The 24518-nt window shown below is 29.7% G+C and overlaps 1 protein-coding gene across 5 annotated transcripts; it reads left to right on the top strand.

The window, feature by feature from the left end:
- On the top strand, positions 1–22833 carry Tao (Serine/threonine-protein kinase Tao). Of its 5 annotated transcripts, none has more exons than XM_065510178.1 (13): positions 1–603; positions 4512–4814; positions 7344–7848; positions 7911–8270; positions 8373–8969; positions 15662–15835; positions 15912–16274; positions 16336–16458; positions 16515–16631; positions 16708–16881; positions 16951–17172; positions 17243–17361; positions 21689–22833. In XM_065510178.1, the coding sequence occupies exons 2-13, from the start codon at positions 4585–4587 to the stop codon at positions 21810–21812; spliced, it is 3108 nt and encodes a 1035-aa protein (XP_065366250.1). In that variant the 5' UTR covers positions 1–603; positions 4512–4584; the 3' UTR covers positions 21813–22833. The 5 variants fall into 5 exon arrangements, with proteins under 5 accessions (XP_065366250.1, XP_065366253.1, XP_065366251.1 ...); XM_065510181.1 differs by having other exon boundaries at positions 7911–8267; XM_065510179.1 differs by having other exon boundaries at positions 1–175.
- Positions 22834–24518: the final 1685 nt, after the last annotated feature.

Below are 24518 nucleotides of genomic sequence, written 5' to 3' on the forward strand. Positions count from 1 at the left end.
ACCACTTGGGTGCATAGAAAAATTTCGGAGAAGGTTTTGTGTCAAGAAACGAAAAAGTTTTTTTAATGTGTTAAAAATATTTTTTACATTTAATTAAATCTTAATAAAGATAATTATTTAATCTGCGCTCGTGTAATTGTTGAAACACAATCGATGTAGACATGAATGTGAAAATGTAACAAAGTAGAATAAGTAAAAAACCAGATTTTATTTGTAATTGCATACGGGACGGTCTGTGATGTAGAAAAATCGTGAGTGTGCGTGTGTGTGTGTAGGAAAAATGTCTTCGCCTTTAGTGTGGTGAAAAAAAATTGTTAAAATAAAAAATATTTAAAATATTTGCTAATTTATTTTGAAAAACTGTAAAGAAAAAACATAGTTTAAATCTGAACAACACCGTCTCCTTACAAAGGTGTTGGTGACGAAAAAAACAGCGATGTTTTATATGTCGCATTGAGTCTTCCAAGTTGTAAACAATTTTGCAGTTTTTTTTATATAAATTTAAAACTAAAAGTATTAATTTTGTATATTATAAACTATTATTTAATTATACATAAATAAAGCCACAAGGATTTTTTATACTTCAAAATCGTTTAAAGTAATGTAAGTTATATAAAATTACAAATAACATTTTGACTATTCAACATTAACAATTTACTGAAATAAAAATTCATTATTATTGATTCTTGAAAATCTCATAAATGTTAATTTCTATGATACTTAGTTTGCTCTGCCCAATTGTATGAAAAAAGTGTCAAGGTGTCAAAAGGGTACATTTTCGTTCTTGTCTTGATTTTTTTTTCTATTCTCTCGTCTCATTTTGTTCGTAAAAGGGGGTTGAGAGGTGAATATTTTTTTGGAAAAATATTAAAGGTAAAGAAACGTAGAAAAAAATATTTGTTTATTTAAAAAAAAACTGCAATATCCATATAATATTACAATTAAAATCTAATGAATATTTATAATTTGAATGTGTTCGAAATGTGTGTACGAAATTTTATAAAGAAACAAAATTACTTAAAAACTACATGGAATGTTTATTCACCAAAATGTGTGTATAAAAGAAAAGAGAAGAATGAATTCAGTTAGGAGAGTATTGCACTTTGTGTACGAGTAATAAAAAAGTGTCTGCAAAAAGCAGCACAACTGCGACAAACTTAGCAGACGTCATTTTTTCAAGTCGTGAAAAATATTTTATCTTGTTTTATGGAAAAACTAAATCAATAAATTTTGCAATAAATTTCTATATACTCGGGTATAATTACAATAGAAAATATAAAGTGAAAAAAACTGAAATGAAAATATTCATTGCCAGAAATTAAAAACATTCGCTGTTTGTATTAATTACTAATCAATGCGGTGTAATCGTCGTACCTAAACGCCCGCACCCAAAAATTACAAGAATTGAAAAAAAAAACATCTTCCGTATAGCGTTTGGAGTAAAAAGATATTAACTAATTTTGCTACCGTAACCGGTAAGCTACCATTATCCCTATAATACTCTTTTTAGATAAACTACCGTTACCGCTAAGCTAATGTTACCTAAATAACTGCAATTAACGTTCCCGATATTATCGAAAATATTGTTACCTCTAAAAATCGTTATTCAATAAATAATTTAAGTTATAAAAATACAAAATTTTAAATTTAAATAATTGAGTTTAATGAAATCTACAAAATTTAAAATATTAATTTAAATAAATAAAAAAAATTTCGAAAAATTAGACAACAATATTACAAATTAAAATATATAATCACACAGATACGTACCCACTCTAAAATTGGAGTTTAAAAATAACCCTGTATTTCTGATCGATATTTTTACTTGCTTTTGCAAGGCATGGACACACTGTCAAAAACTAACTATAAAAATTCCGGTTAACTTTCCGGTTATTGCACTTTTAAGTTAAAACTTAATCTGCACAGATAATTATACGTACGATACCATTTGTAAGCAAGTTCTTAAAGAATGCAGTAATTCTAAGAAACAATTTTACGTTTTTGTTAAAATAAGTAAGAAAAGGTGGGAATTCCTTGAGTTCAATTGCTAAAATTGTTGGACGTGTCAAGTCTACAGTGCAGACTAATAAAAATTGTGTCTGAGTCTCAATCTCTAGCAAGCAAGCCAAAAACTGAACGTACACCCAAAATTTCACCACGATTTGAGCGATTTATAAAAAGTGTTGTTAGTAAAAATCCTAAAACAACAGTCGTGGAGAATCGAAACACTTTGGAAAATTACCACAATATTAATGTTCATTCAGAAACAGTGCGTAGTTTTTGGCGATAAAGCGGATTCCCTAGTCGCGTACCAAGAAAAAAACCATTAATAAGCGAAATAAACAGAAAAATAGCGACTAGACTTCGCATTTAAAAATGCGGACAAATCAAAAGATTTCTGGTTGAATGTGTTTTTTAATGATGAAAGCAAAAGTACAATTTATTTGGAAAATTTGGCGCAAACCTAATGAGGAGCTGCAACCGAAGAACCTCATTCCAACAGTTAAGCATGGTGGTGGTTAGTTAAGCATGGTGCCTGGTATTTCCAGCAGAACAACGACCCAAAGCACACGTCGCATGTTGTCAAGGAATGGCTGCCGTTAGCTCTAAAACCGTTATTCAATTAACAATTTCAATTATAAAAATACAAATTTTAAATTTAAATAATTCAGTTTAATAAAATCTACAAAATTTAAAGCATTATTTAAAATAAATTAAAAATGCTTCATATTGAAGATAATTTTTAATATATTTTTATTAAAAGATTTAATAAGTCTGATTAAGGTAAAAAAGTCGTTTCGAAACAGAAGTTTTACCAATCTAAAGCAATATTAATGCCATTACATATTTTCTTTAAATGCGAATATCCTTAAAAGTTTTAACATTGGTCATCTTAATAATTCCTTTAAGAACTTAAAATTTCAATTTGTATTAGAAGATCTACTAGAAATGTTAAGTTTCCTGTTTTTGTCATACAGAGAAAATAGTTTTTGCTTGTAATTAGGGTTTGGGGTTCGAGTATTCTCGGCCGGTAATTCCAGGAAAATAATTGTAGGAAATTCCCGGAAATTTAAAATTTTTGTAGGGTTTCCCGACAATTATTTTAAGTTAAATCCCGGGCGGAGATTCTCGAACCACAAATCCAATCTATTGGCGAATTTATTGGTAGTCAAATGATTCAGTCTAAAAAAACATTTTTTGTGAAATTCCCGGGAAATTGTACATGATACCAAATACCTTTCAGTGATGAATATCATCGCTTAGGAATGCATCGCTTAGAAATTCATAATTTAAATCATCTTAACGTAAATGAAGTACCCACGGCAATGAAGTACCCAGCTAAAAATAATTTAAATGAAGCTTAACAATCCCTTTATATCATATGAATTGTATAATATAATAAATTGTTTGAATTAATTTCCAGTTTATTTTCTTCTTTTTGTAGCATTTAATTAAATTTTTTGTTCCTATTATTTGTTTTTTATTAGAATTGTAAAATTTGTTTGCCGTGAAAAATACGCATTTATAATTATATTTCAGATGGGTTTGGTTAATTTAAAGATACCTACGGAGACCTATAGCTCAATCATTCAAAACAATTTTGTTTTTTGGGAATATGTCAGAACAATAATAAATCCATACGTATCCTATTATTAAGGTCGTACATAATTCTATATCTATCTAGATTCTAGATCCAGTAGCAGTCTGGTATCTGCCTTATTCAGTCTGGGCCACAAGGCCCTTGATATATGTTGCCTAATAAATACATTTGAAATACCTATACTTATAAATTAACCGATTAACCATTATACAATTGTATTTACGTCACTGTTTAAACAGACCTTTTTTTAACTTTTTGTTTTTGCAAAATTTAGCTACACCACAATAGCAACAAACACATGGCGATTTATTTAAAACTCATTCATTCATTCACTCACTCGCCACCTTTGTTTTATTTCTTACTTGGAAATACATAATACACAAAAGCATTTGAATCAACATTTTTTTTGACATTTAATTGACAGTTTGCGGTAAATGAGTAAAATACACAAAACACGAATGAAAATTGTAAATATTTTGTAAAAACTGCACCAGCCAGAAAAATATAGAATTTTATTTTAATAATTTCGTAATTTAGGCTGTACAATAAATTAATTCTTTTAAATTGTATAAACAAATATTCTAACAGTTGTCTTTAATTTTCAATTCAAAACACACGAACACAATTCAAATTGCGAGCAAATAATTTGACACACATGTTTTTACTGAAAGAAAGTTTAAACCAAAAGATTAAATAAAATAAACCATATGAATCATGCAATTTCCAATACATATGTACATACAATGTATTTTAAAAAAGAACAGCGAACATTTGTTATTTATGCGATAAGAAATACTTACTGTTCAATATAAACTGAATGAATATGTAAAATACCTTAAAATATACAGTATCTAAACCCTTGATGTATTAGTACTAATTTTTAGGTACTCTGTTTTGATTTCTTTTACAGGAAATACTATTGAAAATTTAGTTAAATTTGTTCAACCAGAAACCATTTAAAAACTAACAGAATAACATGAGCCATGCCTTCGGCACGTCCTGGCAGCCTCAAAGATCCGGAAATAGCCGAATTATTCAATAAACATGATCCCGAGAAGATATTTGAAGATTTACGAGAAATTGGCCATGGCTCCTTCGGTGCAGTTTACTATGCACGATGTAATCTTACCAAAGAAATCGTGGCCATCAAGAAGATGTCCTATACGGGCAAACAAAGTTTGGAAAAATGGCAAGATATACTCAAGGAAATCAGGTAAGATTTAAAATAAACACAAATGGTAAAATCCCAGAATTTTTTAATATTTGGGTATGAAAAAAATTTAGATTTTTTTACGGCGTCATGTAAATATCCTTTCGAGTGGACTAAATATTTTTAAAAGATTAGAAACTCATTTCTTAACATTTGTTAAAAAATATTTCAGAAATCAGTAGTACTACAAAAATGTGTAGATATTTAAAATGTCCTTTAGAACGTTTTGGCGAATTATATTGGGTTTATGACTTAAAAATGCGGATTTTTTTTTAAATTTTTAGATTTTATTTTAAAACATTTGTACAATATAAATTTATTCAAAGTATTGGCCATTGTTAGCTATGACCCTTTTCCATCTTTCTTGCGAGATATGGATTTCGCGCTTAAAGTACTGCTCATCTTTTGAGGGCAAGTACGAATCAAGCCAATTTCGGATAATCTGTTCCAAAGTGAAGCGTATCCCAGAAAGATCGTTCTGCATCGATCGAAACAAATAGTAGTCGGACGGGGCAAGGTCTGGACTATAAGACGGTTGAGACAAAACTTCCCAACCAACTCATTATGTGGCCGAGTGTTGTCATGATGGAATTTACGGTTTCAAGTTTAGCCGCATATTCTAGGCGTTATTCGAAAAATGTCAAGTTGCGTTCGGTGCAGGTTCCATGTGATGTTCTGGCCATATTTCAGCAGCTTATGCTCCCACCAAATATAGATCAGTACCTTTGCTTCATAGATATTTGGCTTTTGAACCGAACAAACCATTTCTCGCACGTTGAAACCGATGGACACATTTACCATAAGCTTTGGTGAGCAATCGGTGTGCTTCAGCGGCACATTTTTCAAATTAAAGAAGTAAAGCAAAACTTCCCGCATAAACTTCGACATTTACAAATCAAAAAAAAAAAACTATAATGTTCAATAACTGAGAATAAATGATAAGTAAAAGTTAATGCAATTCAAAGTGTTAATTTGTTGACAAAATTGAAATAATTTGTATGAAAAAGTGAATGTTTTTCTCTTTTATTTTTGAAATGGTAGTAATTATTCTGTATGGAATTTTAACAATTTTGTCAAAGGTGATTAAATTAGATATCAAATACCAATTTAATGAACAAAATAACTGTATTTTTGTCTGGTTTATGCACCATAATCCTAAAGGTAGGGCCACACATGGCAAATATTTGCTCAAAAAAGCGTAACCACTTTTTTTTAGCACAAATTTGTTTGACGTGTTTACTCTTACAATTGTTTTGTAAGATCAAACAGCATCAAATAAAATAAAACTAATTTTTTTTGTTTTAAATCATCCAAAGTAAAATATGTTTTTGAAATAAATGAAAGAATTCAAATATATTTTATTTAATGGTTACGTCTTTTTCGTCAAATATTTGTCATGTGTGACCCTACCTTAAGAAATACCGAAATCGGAAATTATAAGTATTTTTTTTTTAACAGAGTTAAGTTTGTGATACATAAATTTATCAACAAGTTTATGCATATTCAATGATATTCACTCAATAAAATTGCAAAAATTTAGTTTGCACTATTTTCCATCGGCTTTAGTGATAATGGTTATTTCGTAACTAGCACTAAAGCAAAATAGTGATAGTGATAATTTTTCAGTATCACTAAACGAAGATTTAGTGCAAAAATCTGCACTACAATCAATTAGTGCAAAATTTTAAATATTTTTTGTTATTTTTAATGAAGTATTAGTCTGAAGTTTTAAATTAGTGCACAAAAATAAACTTAAACCATTTTGAACTTAAAAATGTAGTGCACAATTTGAAGTTGCACAATTTGAAGTGCAGAAAAAAAAGTTTTTTAAATCAAATAATTTAATTTTGATTGCAAAATTTTTTAACTCACTATCACTAATGTTTAGTGAGGCTGCTAATAACTCAGCACTAAACATCAACAAAATGATTGCACTAATTTTGCACTATCACTAAGCAAACTGCAAAATTAGTGCACTACCACCATCTATTTAAAATCAAAAGATTTTGTTCCTCGCATTTGAAGATTGAGTAAATAATTCCTCGATATATTTTCCTATTTTCTAGATTATTTTAATTTTACTTTCTGAATACCCTGCGCTTTTTTTGTACTTTGTAAATTTATTTTCTTAAGTATATTTCAATAAATAACTAAATCCCTCCATATTCGCAAATAACCAAAATATAGGATGGAAATCGTAGCAGGAGTCACTAAACATATTTTTAGATGACCATTTTTAGTTTGCATTCTGATTTGGCTGAACATTTTTGTGAACGAGAATTATATCACGTGTCAGCGGTTTTATTCTGATATGTCTAAAAATATCGATCACGCGATGTTCTAGATCGATAACTACAATATGTATTATGAATGTGGCCCGCTAAAAAAAAGTTGCTAATTTAGAAATAATTTGCTAGTACATATAATAATTCAGTTTCATTGATGTGACAAGTGTCAGGGATTTAACCATATGTGTATATGTATCTGTGTGCTTAATTGTTATTTAAAATGTGTTCTCTATAATTCGCAAAGATTTCTACGTCAATTGAATCATCCCAATACGATCGAGTATAAAGGATGCTATCTACGCGAATCCACAGCATGGCTGGTAATGGAATATTGTGTAGGTTCGGCATCAGACATTATTGAAGTGCATAAGAAGCCACTGCATGAGGATGAAATTGCTGCCATTTGTGATGGTGTCTTGAATGGCCTTAGCTATCTGCACAGTTTGGGTCGTATTCACCGTGATATCAAAGCGGGCAACATTCTCTTAACTGACAATGGTGTGGTGAAGTTAGCTGATTTTGGCAGTGCAGCCATAAAATGTCCAGCTAATAGTTTTGTAGGCACACCCTATTGGATGGCACCCGAAGTGATATTAGCCATGGATGAGGGACAATATGATGGTAAAGTTGACGTTTGGTCTTTGGGTATAACCTGCATTGAGTTGGCCGAACGAAAGCCTCCATATTTCAATATGAATGCCATGTCAGCACTGTATCACATTGCTCAAAATGAGTCACCTACATTACCGGTAGGTTATACATATCATTTACACCCGGAAGTTTAATTAATTTGTTTTGGTTTTTCTTGCAGAAAAATGATTGGACAGATACATTTTGTGATTTTGTTGACTTATGTCTCAAAAAGAATCCCGCTGAACGTCCCTCGTCTACGAAACTATTAGCTGATCAGTATGTGACACGACTACGTTCGGATACAGTGCTGTTAGAGCTCATAGCACGAACAAAAGCAGCTGTTAGGGAATTGGACAACTTGAATTATCGCAAAATGAAGAAAATTCTTATGGTTGATACCTGCGAGACTGAAAGCGCCATTGGCGATACAGACGATACACAGGATGAGCATGCCGGAGGCGACAGCAGCAAGAGCAATAGTATTACGTCGGAACATTCTATACAATCTGTGGGTGTATCGGCGGCCAGTAGTCAAGTAGTACATAATCTCCAATTAGTGTCTTATAAAAAAACAAAAAATTCCCTTAGTAATGCGTTGTTTGTTTTTAATTTTATTTTATTTTCTGATACACCATTTTAGAGCTCTTCGTCTAATTCAATACCAGCGCAAAATCATCACGGCGGTGGTGGCGGTATGCATCAATACCAACATCAGCAACCCCAACATTTGGGTGCCATGAATTATCACCATCCACATCATCAACAGATGCATCAACATCAGCAGCAACAACAACATGGGCAACAACATCAACAGGCCATCAGCGGCGCTGTTTCGCGCAATTCATCGCGTCATCGCAATTTGCCCCCATTGCCCAGCATTATGCACAATATGAACAACAATGTTACACCCACAAATTCCACAGCTGTGGTGCCAGCACCCATGCCACACCAACAGCAAATGCAACAGCAGCAGCAGCAGCAACAACATTCGATCTTACCCATGTCCATGGGTGGAGGTATTAGTCTACAACAGCAGCAATCATGTTCGAGTATGTCTGGAGATCGCATGTCTCAACAGCAACAGCCACCACCAATTCAGCCTCGTTATCTATCCTCTCCGGCTGCAGCAGCGGCCGTATACGCAGCAACATCGTCTAATAATGAGCATGGTCCAAATAATTTTGCCACCATACGTACTACAAGCATAGTCACTAAACAACAAAAGGAACATATGCAGGTTAGTAATCCCACACTATATCATACAAATTCATTAATTCTACATACACAAAAACATTTTAAATGTATCAATATTTATCAAAAATGCATTTTAAATTCCAAAAATAAAAAAAAAATTACAAAACAAGTTAGGAACAGATTTTCTTAATGTTTTTTTTTTTGTAATTAATAAAAAAAGGCTAATTATTTTTGAAAATTTTCAAATATGTATTTTTAGCTGAGTAACTAAAAACTATAAAAAATTTTTACAAATTTTAATTGAAAAAGGGTTCAGGTACTCCAAAAACTATGTAGATTTAGAAGAAACGAGCTTAAAATATAAAATTTGAAATCCGACGACTTTTAAATATTTTCCTCAAAGAAATTTAAAAACCATTAAGAAAAAAACTTTCAGAAAGTAAAAACGCAACTTTCGAATTTTAAAGCAGATTCTGCTTCTCAGAGAAAATGCAAATTAAGTGAAGCGGTGCGGGTTTCATTGTCGTTTGTATTTCATAGAGTTATTTTATTTTTCTTCCTTGCCATTCACAAACAAACGGTGTTTATTCGTAAAATATATAAAAAGCATTGTCACTCTAACTGAGAGTGCTCGCAATGAAAATTAAATAGATTTCAATAGAGCGGCTTACTTCTGCGTTTTTAGTTGTCAAAACTTCATTTAAAAAAACAATCTCATGCCGGTCCGCAAGCTTGTGTTTCTACTAGACATCTGCAGCGAGTTAGTTTTTTCTTCATTTGTGAAACTCGCTGTCGAATGCAGTATATATGTATTTGTACTCTTACTCAGAGCACAAGGAGGGAAGTGAAGAGAATGTTTGCTTATTAAATACGAACAAGTATTAGAGTATCGAACAAAAAGAATATATGAAATGTGATCAACAAAAAAATAAGTACCTTAAAAACCATGTTGTGTATTATACAGCAGAGATTAAAGTAATGCATTAATGTAATTAAAGGCATTTATAATTTTAAAATATGCATAAGTGAATGAATGAATAAATAACTAAATATATAATAAACTTGCCTCATTTATTTCCATTTCTTATGAAGAAGACTTCACTGTTAACAAAATATTAAATTTAAACAAGTACCTCGTGAAGTTTGGTTGTCGTTTGAACAGGGGCACCTTTGAACAATGTTAATAAAATCTCAGTTAACAATTTTTTCCGACCCTTAACCAAGTTTTTCACATGGCAACCTTGTTTTCTAGCAACGTCAATAACTTTCGCTAGTTTTTTCAGTCGTCGACCGAATGTATTTGGGTGACCATGTTTTTGCAGTAAATTTTGTAAATTTTTTTATTTTTATGTAAGAGTTTTTTCTTTTGTGAAATAAATTTATTGTTTTTTATTTTTGAATGTTAATGTTTATGGTTTCATAAATAAATCGAATTTATTACATATAAAGAAAATAGAACTGTTTATGGTATTTTTGTACATAAACGCTACAAGATAAAAATTGCAGTTCAAAGCTGCCCCGTATGGGGGGCACATAATGACTTCATCCATTAAATAAATAAAAAAATATATGAATCGAACTAAAAATAAGTTACTTGTAGATTTAAACTAAAGTTAATTTCCATACATATTATTAGTTAAATTATGTAAAAAGTCAATAATTCAAAAACATAAATTTTTATGAGGCTTGAAATCAAAAAGTGTTCAAAGGTGCCCCCTTTCCCCTACTAGTAAACATAAAGCCGAGTAAAAACAAATACATATTCGATAATTTTGTTGATCTCAAAAATATGAACATTATTTTTAAGTATAATTCGAGTAAGTGCACATACTTTGCAAGTTCATATGTACTTCTTAACAACAAATCCATTCATGCAGAGGTTTAGTTTCTACTCAAAAGGAAATAAAGTTCTAAGTACAATCAGGTTTTCAAAATAAAACATAAATGCTATCTCTGTTCCAAAATTATGGAATGAATAAGTAATAGTAACTAAATTTTTAGATAGTACATATTTAGACGTACTTCTCTTATATTAAATATAATCTTATAACAGCAATAAAACAGAAAACGCTATATTTTTTCTAACGTTAAACCAAATAATATATAAACCTTTATAAAATATTACATTGTAATTTTATGGCAGATTTGAAGGATTTTACAAAAATTTACACATTTCAAATTCCAAAAAAGTTCAAATTTGAAACTTACAGAAGATTGATCTATATTCATAGATTTTTCTTTTTCACATTTTGAAATAACTAAATTTTTTCCTCCGTGATATCGACATTTTTTCAGTTGAAATGATGGCCCTTTTCAATGCCAAACACGACAGATTGTTCCAATCGTTGATAGTCGAATTATGTAATATACTTTTCGAAATAGTGTTTATCAAAAAATATTGTTATTGGATTAACATGTTTCGTGTTGTCTGATACAAATCACATACTATATCAATATTATCTCAAGTTAATAACTTTGATTTGCTGTAATATTATGTTGGTTTCGTTTCTGTTCCTTTAGAAGTGTTATAAAAAATGTACATTTCTTGTTTTGTATTTTTTTTTTCGTATGCCACTTAATGATTTCATTCAAATATCAACAATCACCACATCATGTGCATTCTTTATATTTCTGTCTTGATATTTTACAAAACACTAAACAATATCTATCTGTACAATTCTTTTTTCAACCTTTTTTTGCATTATTGTATTTATTTGTAATAGGAAAACTATGTTTTGTGTCCAACATTATGCGGAGACAGTAGTAATTGTACGATTTCATAGTCTCAGATACAAAAATGAATGAATGTAACTACTACTACCCACATTAAACAGTTAAACAAAATAAATTAGGCAACTTTACATGAAAAAGAATGAATGAATGAAAGATAACCCAAAACAAAACTAAAAAAAAAAATAAAATAAAAACAAAAACTCTTTTGCAGAATATGAACAATATATATGAGCAATGTTTAATGAAACGAATTGGATTATAATGATAAATACTAAGTAAATCTATTTTCCTAAATCTATTAACTATAATCAGACACACTGTTCATTTGTCAAATTATATATCAATCATAAGTCAATAGTCGTCCTGCGTTGTTAATTTTTGTTTTTATCAAATACTATTATAAATCATTTTGAAAAAAGTTACAAATTCCATTTGAATGCTGACTAAACATAATACATGCGTTTTTAGATATCAAACTTAATTTGAGTTTTATATGTTTACTTTGTTCTTGTACTCATCCGATTTACTGAGGCCGAATTACCGCATTCGAAATCGAAATTATAATAAAGTGTACATTTATTGCTCGATATCGAATGCCATAATCACTAATAAGAAAATTACGATCAGTTTTACTCGATATTGAATGCGGCAATTCGGCCTTCGCTGGTTCTACTCAGAAATAATAAATGCCAATTAGTAAAAACTACAAATATTTGTGTAAGGAAATGTTTTCCTGAAAATTTTAACTAAAGCCTTTAAATCTAAGTAGTACTGGAACAGAGATATAATAACGAATTTGTTTTTTTCTATTCTTTTTGTACCTCTATTTATATGTGGTTTATGGTGCTTCCTCATTGTCATAATAATGTGTTTTATGCATTTTTGTTTGTTATTATCAATAAATAGTATTTCTTCTTAAATTTAAGTATTGTGCATACGTACTTATTTATGTATAAACAATCATCCTTTCATTCATGGGTTTCATTGAAAATTATTTCGTGGTTAAAATAATTTTATAATAATTTTTTTGTTTGACTTGGACAAATGTTAATGTTTTATTCAGTTTTAGATTACATAATTGTATAGAATCCTTAGTTAATATGTGATTTTTTAATATGTGAGTGAATGAGTTTCAATTCGACTCAGTTCTCCAAGAACTTTATGTAAAACAAGAACATTTATTATGAATGCTTTTAACTAGGCTTTTAAAACAAGTAAAAACGCGACATGCGAAAGCCTCATTACGCTGTTATATGTTCTAAACACTGATTAGTACAGATATGCAACTATTTACAGATATAAAGTAAAAGTAAACTCAAACAATGGATGTAGGTATATTGCAGAGCAAAATAATACTTTCCTGTACCAATAATAAACAACTAGCGTGACTGTTAAATTTATTTTGGATATTTCTTCATAATAATATAATTAATCCACTAAACTTTCAAACAGTATTTTCTTTTTTTAAAATTGGAAAAAACTAGCACAAATTCTAATATTTTGCAATTATTGTATTGAAATCGTATGCCAAATATAATTTGTTCATTCTCGAAAAGACTTTTAAATGTTTGTGATATCCTTACAACCTTTTTGTAACATTTGACCATCTATTTTTAATAAAATTCTCATTTCAAAGGCCATCATTTTTTTGATTTATATCTAAGCATGATTTTATCAAGCATTTGATCATAAAAAGGGGAATTAATTATAGCACATATTCAATATATGTATGTATCGATTTCAGTGAAATTGGATTTATTGTTTATTCTACAGATCCTGTCATCCGACAATGTAATTTTATTTTTTTATTTAACTAAAAATTGTTTTGCTACTTGTATGACGAATAATGTTCGAAAAACATTGAACATTTTACATTTGATAGAGAATGATTTATTGTTATTAATGCAAATTTTCTAGGATTTAAATAATTTAAATTTTAAGGGAATTAACTCAAATTGTATTAATTTATTCGAAGCTCTACAGGTAAACCTATAACGCATTTAATTTCAGTTTCATAAACATACATACATTTTTGTAGAAATTTGCCAGTTGCTTTCCTGCCGTAAAGCGATAATAAAACCATAAACTGCTAATAAGTGCAGTCGTCGCTCATGACAAACAAGATTTTATCAAAAAGCGGAAACCCAATAGTTCAGACATTTTCTAAGACTAATTATATCCTTCACTGCATAAATTCGTCACTGCCTTTGTAATTTCTACAATTTTCATTTGCAACTTTATGTTCTGGATCATTAGAGACAGCGGCGTCGATTTTCTTTTGATTGAAATATGGTTTCCACGTACACATATATATCAATTTATCGAGAATAGTTAGGTGAATTTTGGTATTCAGCACAATTATGACAAAAACATTTTTTTTAACGTAGAATTTGAATATGAAAAATTGAGAAAAGGGAAAAAACACGGGGAATTTTTTCAAATTTGGGCTGACTAAAATTCATCAAAAACCCAAAATTTATACACGAAAATTTACTTTTGAAAGCTCAAAAATCACGGAAAGATCTAAAGTTCAAATCGGTACATAAATGACCAAAAAACCGTTTTTTGTTTACACCATATCCAATTGAATTTCAGAAATTTCTAATTGTATTTCTGAAATTTTATATTTCAGAAAATTCCAATTGAATTTCAGAAATTTCCAATTATATTTCAGAATTTTCCATTTGCGTTTCAGAAATTTCCAATTGTATTTCAGAATTTTCCAATTCTATTTGAGAATTATCCAATTGTATTTCAGATATTTCCATTTGAATGTCAGAAAATTCTAGAGCAATACCAATGGAAATTTCTGAAAAATAAATAGAATTGTCTGAAACTAGTCTCTTCAACTATTCTGTTAAGGTGAAGCATATATAAGATTCAGCACATGCCAATATATTACTGTGATTTGTTACATCATCAAGCATCGATGATTGAATTAAATTTTTATAAAATAACTCGTTGACATTTTTCAAAAATTAAACGAAATAAATTATTATATTAGAGAAAATTACTCTTCGTAGTATGTTAGCAAAATGTTTGGCATTGCGTGTATCAATCATATTGCAAAAGTATATGTTATTATTCATTTGTCACAGATTTTGCATGCTTTAACAGTAAGAAGAATCATTGTTTGTGTGAATGTTAAAAATAACGAAAATATTAAAGTTACATATTTTGTTTTGATGTCCCAAAATTGTATTCGTTTCATGATTTCTTTGTTTAATTTTATTTTTTTTATTCCATTGAATTAATTATAAAACTTCTTTGTTAATTTGATAGCGAAAAGAGCTCTGCAGTTTTGGTGTTGCATATTTGCAAGACTGGTTTGCAATAATTTTTAGTCGTGCAAAATTTGCTCAAGTGTAGTAAATCACATTTTGCATATACTTTGTTTAGTTTACTATGGAGGAGAGTGTTTTTTACAAAAGTCTTGTAAAATCTTTGAGTATTATGAAAATGTGAAGGTAATTTTAGAATATAATTTAGCTGTATCCCTTTTTCGCAGTAAAAAAAAACCAAAAAATCCTGTCAATAATGTTTAATGTGGCAGTAGGAGTTTATTTAGTTTGATCTATAGTCATTATTCAAAGTGAAATTAAATAAAATACATCAAATAATACAGGAATCTATTAACTTTCAACCGTTAGATTGATTATTCAATGCGGTTCACCTTCACCTTTTTTGAGCATATATTTATTCATTTATTTAACCGACTATGATGACACCAGCAGATCAAAATAAGTGTGATCTCAATAGTACGGAATGAAAATATATTTTTGACAGACAATTAAAGAGATAAAACAGAAAGGGGCATTTTAACCGGGTATCATTTGTTTCAAAATTGAATTGCACAAAACAACCATAATGTTCTTTCTATTTGTTTTTATGTAGTATAGAAATTCTAAAGCACCTAGTTATAAAGTTTGTTGCGTCCTTAAATTATTGAAAACTAAATAACTATAACTATAAAGAAAAACTTTAAATTTGTCTGTATTACAGGAGGAGATGCATGAGCAAATGTCTGGATACAAGCGAATGCGTCGTGAACATCAAGCTGCTCTACTCAAACTCGAAGAAAAGTGCAAAGTTGAAATGGAAGCGCATAAAAATGCCTTAGACAAGGAATATGATAATTTATTGCATAATTTCACAAGAGAACTAGAAAGACTAGAGGTAAGTGAGGAATGGTAAAGTGTACATTAGAATAATATTATAATCACATAGTGGAATTTGTATTTTGTTAAAACAGGCAAAGCATCAGCAGGATTTGGAGAAGCGTATGAAGCAAACAACAGCTGCAGAAAAGAAATTACATAAAGAGATTTCTCTCAAACAGGAATGTGATCGCAAAGCTTTCGATATGAATCGCAAAAAAGAATACAAGGCCAATAAGGAGAGATGGAAACGTGAATTGTCAATGGATGAGTCGACGCCAAAACGTCAGAGGGATTTAACATTGCAATCACAAAAGGACAACCTCAAACAAGCCGAGGCTCAAGAAGAACAACGTCTGTTGACATTGCAAAAGAAATACATTGAATTGGAAATGCGTAAATTTAAACGAAGGCGTTTAATTATGTTGCACGAATTGGAGGATCAGTTGTTAAGGGATGTAAGTATCAAGCATTCTTCCAGCTTGTAAACTAAAAACACTTATAGGTTTTGTCATTTAGGAATTATCCAAAAAACAACAACAACTTGAACAAGCTCATGGCATGTTGTTGAAACATCATGAGAAAACCCAGGAGCTGGAATATAGACAGCAAAAAAGTGTACATCAGTTGAGAGAAGAACAAGTAAATTTTTTAATTAGTTTTTTTAAATCACACTGTTTAAACATACATTTTTTTAGATTAATAAACAACATGATACCGAATTACAAAATCAAAAGGATTATATGGAACGTGTTAAAAAAGATTTATTACGCAAACATGCTCTGGAAATACGACAACATCCTAAGAGCCTTAAGGTAAATACTTGTTAATTCATGTTAACGTTTTTTTTTCATTTAAAAATCTTTTCTATGCCAAATTTTATATCATTAGCAAAAGGAGTTGCAAATTCGTAAACAATTCCGCGAAACCTGTAAAACTCAAACAAAACAATATAAACGCTATAAGGCACAGATATTGCAAACAACGCCAAAGGAGCAACAAAAAGAAGTCATTAAACAGTTAAAAGAAGAGAAACACCGTAAACTTACGTTGTTGGGTGAACAAGTAAATTGCTAACATAACTTATTTACAAATTAGGCTACTAAAATTAATAACTTTTTTTCTCACGTACAGTATGAACAAAGTATCGCTGATATGTTCCAAAGTCAGAGCTATAAATTAGATGAAAGTCAAGTGATCGAGTGCCAACGTACCAACGAAATGTTGGAATATGAATTAGAAGTGCTTACTGCCTATCAAAACAAGAACAAGAAACAAGCTCAAGAACAACGGGATCGTGAGCGTAAAGAATTGGAAAATCGTGTGGCAGTACGTCGTAGTGTTTTAGAGAGTAAGGTATGTATGGAATTTGAAATTTGAATTCAAATTTGTTGATGAATCATTTTGTAATTTTGTTTAATCACAGATGGATGCTGAATTGCAACAGTTCAATCAAGAACGTGCCGAAAGGTTAAGATTGATGCATGAGAAACATGTCAAAGAACTTGAAGCTTTTGATGAAGAATCAGTTACATTAGGTTTCAGGTAAATTTAATAATGTTCATTCATTTTTTGAGAGACGTTTCCCTTATTGGTAAAATATAGGAATAAACTTTAGTTGAAATAAGTTTTGCATCTAACGGACACTCGTATATTACAACTATAACTCCAAAAGTCACTTTAGTACTTATGATGAGGTTTGATCCACAAGACCTTCGGTTGTTATTGTAGTAGTTCTACTGGTGCCGAGAGATCTTTCTCAGGGACTGAGTTGAAAACATTTGACCGAGTACAACTCGGGTTGCTCCGGATTGTCGTAGGAACGAGGCCCCTTGGACTCATTTATTGCTTCCTCTCAAAAATTAATTATTATATTCTAAAAAAAAGTAGGACTACACTGTGCGACAAAAAATACCTAAAAACCGAGTTTTACTCTTATAAGCCAGTAACTTAGTTGAATAAAAACTGATTTTTGGAGTTGTTTTTTATTGGTGAAAAATTACAACAAAAATTGTTTGCATACACATTTCTCAAGGTTACTTAAATATTAATCAATTCAAAAGGACTCAATCAGTTTTTATTCAACCGGTAAACCGATTTTTTCATCTTTGTTAAATCCACCGGTTTCGGTTTTTTTTTAACTTTTCGGTTTTTTTACCCGGTTTTTGTAAGACGGTTAACCGGTTTTAATGAAATATGTTTTCAAAAGCTCATTCAAACATATTTATGAAAAACTTTGTTATCATTTTTAAAAATACTGATTTATTTTATAGAAAATTATAGCATTTGACAATATTTCAACATATAAAGTGATTGCATAAAGATAGAGCCTTAAGAATTCAAAAATGCAAAATTTCCGAAGATTTAGTACACAATTCTTAACACATTTCCTATTAGCGTCCACAAATAAAAATAAATTTAAGGAGACCTTTTTCATATTAAATAAACATTTAATATAAACCGGTTAACCGGGTTTGAAGATAAAAACCGAAACCGTTTAATCGGTTTTTTTAAAAAAACTTTTTTTCCAAAAAAAACTTTTTTTCCAAAAAAAACTTTTTCGGTTAAACCGGAAACCGGTTTTTTAAATTTGCCGGTTTTTTTTGGACACTATACCCATATCTTAAGATATTGGAGGTGTTTGGCAAATTAAAAAAAAATGATTTTTGTTATACTCGAGTGATCAAATATTCGACATATTCCAAAAACCGGTTTTCGAATAATTCAAAAAAGCGTAATTTTTAAAAATCGGTTTTCGGTTTTTTCAAGCAAAAACCGGTTCGAATAAACGGTCAATTTATGAATTGAGGTATAAATTAGCTTATATATTTTTTTTATTAAAACTAATTAAAAAATCATTCTGTCTTTTAAAAATTGATTTAAATTAAATTTATTTAACACAACTTTAAATTTGTTTAATATTTTAAATCAAAAGAAATGATATACAGTGGTTGACAAAACAATGGAAACTTTTCCAAATATTCATATGCAGCCCAAAATTTAAAATATTTTTTTAAAATAATTTTTTTTTTTATTATTTTACTTGTATAGTTTTTTTTCTTTTCTAAGTTTTTCGCATAATTGCTTTTTTTCAAAGTTAACGAAAATGGATAGAGTTAAGATTTGTGAAGACTTAAAAAATAAAATAATTAACGATTTTAAAGCTGGTTTAAAACAAAAAAGTATCTGTGACAAATATTCAATAAATAAATCAGCAGTTTCAAAAATTATAAAGAAATTTCGTGTGACCGGTTCTGTAAAAACTCAACATTTAGGTGGAAGACCTCGTAAGATTACTCCTAGACAAGATAATTTAATAGCGAGAGAGTTCAAGAAATTCCCAAAAATAACTCCTCGAGAGGTTGTTAATAGCCTAAAATTAGTTAGTCGCAGGGCAAATGAGGCTGGTCTTGGTTGCTATCGTCCTGTGAAAAAAAACACTCATTTCTAAAAAGAACCATTCTGCTCGTCTACAATCATTTAAATCATTTAAACTGGTCGATACAGAAATGGAATACTGTCCTCTTTCCCGACGAATCCAAATACAATTTAAGAGGCAGTGATGGGAGAACATTTGTAAGACGACCAAAGGGAAAAAGATTAAATGCAAAGTACATAAATAAGACTGTAAAGTTTGGCGGTGGAATATTATGGTATGGGGATGTTTTTCAGGGCAAGGTATGGGCCCAATTCATATTATAAAAGATACCATGACAGGTATAGGATACAGAACCATATTAAACGATGTTATGTATCCATACGCTGAGGAAAATATGCCCCTAGTTTGGAGATTCCAACACGACAACGACCCGAAACACACCTCTAGGGTTGTAACCGAGTGGTTACAATCCAACGAGGTACGTCCCAGCAAAAAAAGTGAGGAAGAAGATGCAGAATTTTCACAACAAATAGCATGCTTGATGTACTTCCAATTTTGGTGAAAAAGCTATGAATTTTACATTAGCTTGTCATTGGAGGGATGTTGTTCATTTTTGACAACTTTTTACTTAATAAATTCGATGCTTTCGATGCGATTAAATTTCGATTTTAAGGTGTTATTTTAATGTAGGTAGTGGATACCTAAATTTTTTGGCATCTTTGATGGAAATATAAATAATAGAAAAAAAGTGATGTAATTGAGCATTTATGAATTGATTTTAATGTAGTTATAAAATTTATGAAACAATGGTTGATTAATTTTAATGATTAAAAAATGTAAAAATTGTTTGTATACCAATTTTTACAGGTTTTAATAAATTTTATAAAATTCAAAAAATGTAGGAAACAATTACATCAACGAAATATTTATAATTCAGTGTCAAATACCCATATTTAAAATCACATCTTCAGAGGTAGAAAAGATTCATTTGCAACTTTAGATGTGATTAAAATGTCATATGTAAAGATGCACTTCCATTATTTTTTGCTGGGGTGTTTTGAAGTGGCCTGCCCAATCGCCAGATCTCAATCCCATAGAAAATCGATGGGAAATTGTAGATCGTAAAATAAGGACCCAAAAGGAAGATTTATCGGAGGCGGTTATAAGGGAATGGCAAAATATTTCAAAGGAGACCATTGACTCTTCAATTGGTTCAATGCATCGTCGATGTGTAGTAGTTATAAAAAATAAGGGATACCCAACAAAATATTGAGTTATTGCAAAGTTTAGACCATATATGTTAAAATAATACCTAAGTTTCCATTGTTTTGTCAATGCCGTAATAAAGAAGACTTTTAATTTTGTTTTCTCATTTTTAGAATTTAATTAATTATGTCCTTTGTTTTTTGTTAAATTAAGTTAATAAAAGTATACAAATAAAATACTACAAAAATGTTAAAATTTTTTAAAAAATTATTTCAGATTTTAGGCCACTAATGAAATATTTGGAAAAGTTTCCATTGTTTTGTCAACCACTGTATATTAATATAATATTAACACGTTCTAATAGTTTTTAAAATAATATTTCAAGAAGAGAATACAATTTAAATAATTTGAGGACTCACGATTCCTCAATTTATTTTTGATTAAAAAAGTAACAGAAATAACACGTTCATTTATAGTTGAAATTGCATTGTATAAAAGATTTACTTTATTTTAACTTTTTGAAAATTTGTCCAAGTAATCAAAATCTGGTTTTAAATCGCTAGTTGTTGCAATACTAGTTTTTTTGTTTGGATTTCGAAGTTCTTTTATTGTTAAACTGAGCTGAGCTTCTAAATTTTCCGAGTCACATTCAATATATTGTAAACCTATATCTACGTATAGGAAGCTGGAACGATTAAACCTTGTTATTAAAATCAGTAGTGACAATGGCAGTGCTACCTTTATTGGCAACATTTCCATTTAAAAATCGGTTTTAGTGTTGTATCAAAAGAGAATAACACAAATAATCAATATCAACGCGAATTCATTTGTATTTGTTGTAGTTCTAATTATACAACAATTGCAAGTACAAAAAAACATAATGGAAATTCCAAAAATACCTTCATACCAAAGTTCATGTCTCTCTCAATAACAATAGAATAATAATAAAAAAATATTTTTATAACAAGCTTTTATTGCTCTAAAAAGAAGTAAATTACCTTTCAATTAAATCAAACTCTTTTCAAACTTGTTTAGTATAACTTAAAGTTTATTTTTTCTCCTTAGGACATTTAAATAAAAGCTTGTTTTAAAAATGTTTTTTATTATTAATTTATTTTCTTCTTTTTAAGGGTCTTTTTAGGGTATTAAAGAAATATTGTTAAAATTACAAACAAAAAAAAATATAAAATTATGTTTTCATTTTAATACTTAAAGAAAATGGAAATTCGGAAATAACAACTTTAAAATGAGTTATAATAACATTTGTTTGTTCTATTTATTTAACAGCGCCTTAGCTATTGCGGAGGGATCACGTGAGACCTACCCTGACGAAGAGGGTAGTCTATCGGGTTCAATGATTAGTTTAGCGCATAGTAATAGTTCAACAAGTTTTCCGGCTGGCTCCCTATAGCATAGAAAAAAAGTTAATATTCTTACAACAAATGGATTTCATTTTTTTAATAATGATAGTGTAATTATTACGACTACTACTACTAATAATACATCCACCACCACCAACAACACAGCAACAACAACAAGCAACAGAAGAATAGCAACAGCAATATATAATACTACTACTACAACTACTTCTACTATCACAACCAACACTTCGGTAACAGCAGTAGGAACATCTACCACACCTACAACATTAACAAAATGTTTTCGCATTTCTAGTGATAATTATAAAATTCATAGTAAAAAAACTGATACTAGTGATGCATCTAAACGACAACTGCAACAACAACAACAGCAGCAGCAAGAACAAAAGCAAAAACATTGCAATAATGCAAATCACAAAATGCCTCTTACATCAATGTAAAATCATACAAAATTATTAAAGAAAACAACACACGTCGTTCGGTTAGTTATAGTAGTGACAAAGACGACGGCGATGATGATGATGTTAATGACATGATGACTGGACGACAATGAAGAAAAGCGAACAATAAACATGTTGTTGTGGGAGTGTTTGTTTGTTTATATACAATATATACATAAATACATATAACGTTTTTTATAGAATTATTAAGTGAAAAGAAAGAAACCCATACTCCACTCACTCACACATTGAAAAAAAATATAAATAAATACATATAAAATAAAAAAAAATATACAAAAAAAGAAATTGAAATAAAAAACAAAAAAATAATCCAATAAGTAATAATAAATCTCCAAAATTTTGTGAGACCAGGGATAGTGGAAGAGTTAAGAAAAATGGTTAAATAATATACATAAATATACATAAATAATGAAAAAAGAACAACAACATAATAATAAAAATAATTAATAATCTAATAATAATGATAATGATTATATTTAATAATTAACGCAAATTATTATATAATAATTTATGTTTAAGTTAAATAAAATAACAAAAACACAACAAAAAAAAAATAAACGCGTTATAAAAATATATATAAAAAATAACAAAATTCTTATTAGAATTTAAATTTTCTTTTCTTTTTGTTTTGTTAATTTTTAAAAAATTAGGCAATCAAATCAAATAATTAACTAAATATTCAGAATAAAAAATAATTATAAAAGAAAAACACTTGCAAAACACGTAGACGTACATATTATTCATTAGATATATAATTATACGAGTACATATAATAAATAATAACTTTGTATGTAATTTCTTATAGGAACGCTCTATAATTTTACAGGTAGGACAAAAGAAAAAAAAAAAAAACAAACAACAAGAACAACACAAACAACAAAACCAAATGAATGTATCAATTATTAGAGAAACATTTCTAAATAACACCTACAAATAATAATAATAATATATTTGCTACAAAAATATATATTAATTAAATTAAAAACAAACAAAAAATAAAATAATCATTATCGAATTTGTTTAATTAGACATCTTTTTTGTTATTTCGCAATGAAGAGGTTTAAAGTTATCGGAATTATGGGATAATTTCCAATACACATGGAGCGGAAACTATAAAAAAAACCTCAAACTAATACTTACTGAGTTAGGCTTTGGATGGGAGAGTTAGTGCTCCATATGTATATATATTTCACTATGTTTCTAAAATTTAAGCTATGCGAAAATTATTAATTTTTATCAAAATTCGTCGAATTACAACTAATTGTTTTCAAAATGTCTGCACATAATTTTATTACGGAGTTTACAATGGAAATTTTTCACACAAATCACGTTGAATTTATGTTAGTACACCAGTTGTACACATTCACTCGGAGACTTCTATTGTTTCATTTCTGTAAACGATAGGTTAGGTTCCATGGGCAGCCACTCGTTAAGCAGCTCACTTGAGTCCATTCAAAACTGATCCCATTGTGCTACCCAAGAAGTAAACAGCAGGATATTTATACTACATCCGTTGTATCAAAGGTGAACCAACCAGATTCTCTGATGAAGAAGTGGATGCGTGTCAGATTTATCCTTGACAACTCATCTAAACACGAGAGGAAGGTGGTTTTAAAGATACGTTTGTCATCTTGTAGCATGTGTTCCAATTATGCAGACTCTTCTAATAAAGGAAACAATTAGCCTTAACGACGAAATATGTAAGTAGATTTGTCCTGTCGGCATCGTATACGGGCCAGGTCGACTACGCGATAACACTGCAGAACTGCACCTGTCGTGTTAAGTAAGACCTCAAGTGTCTCCTTACTATTCAGAGTCCAACTACCACAGGATTTATGAATGTAGCTTGGTACAAAAGGAGAGGTTGATAGAATTTTACGTAATCGATTAGTCTCAGAGGATCCTTCCACATAAGTCCCTCCAGGCTTTCCTTGTAGCGTTTCTAGTCAGGTTCTTAAAATGATGCAATCAGGATTTGTATGCCGGTCAGTTTCCAAGCCTCCTTGCCTCGTTGAACAGTTTACGTACGACACGTCCTTCTGGCAGGTGCTATCTCAGGGTTCAACCAATAAGGCTTATTCCTACCTCTGCCGATGGTCGGATTACGGGCCATGCTTGTAGCCGATTGAAACGCTTCCGTCAATGTTTCTACAGCTATCTCAATATCGTCCTTACTTTCAATAGTGGGATGGCAATTGGTCTTTCGCCTATTTATAATGATATTATCACTCATGTCAATTACACCAATATTGAAATCATTATATTGATGCTCAAAAA

The sequence above is a fragment of the Calliphora vicina genome, chromosome 4 (assembly GCF_958450345.1).
Source record: "Calliphora vicina chromosome 4, idCalVici1.1, whole genome shotgun sequence".
Classification (NCBI taxonomy): Eukaryota; Metazoa; Arthropoda; class Insecta; order Diptera; family Calliphoridae; genus Calliphora; species Calliphora vicina.

Coding starts and splice junctions, on each gene's coding strand:
- Tao (XM_065510178.1), top strand. CDS start 4,585: ATGCCTTCGGCACGTCCTGGCAGCCTCAAAGATCCGGAAATAGCCGAA. Junction 8,970..15,661: donor AACAAAAGGAACATATGCAG/GTTAGTAATCCC, acceptor TCTGTATTACAG/GAGGAGATGCATGAGCAAAT. Junction 17,173..17,242: donor GTAGTGTTTTAGAGAGTAAG/GTATGTATGGAA, acceptor GTTTAATCACAG/ATGGATGCTGAATTGCAACA.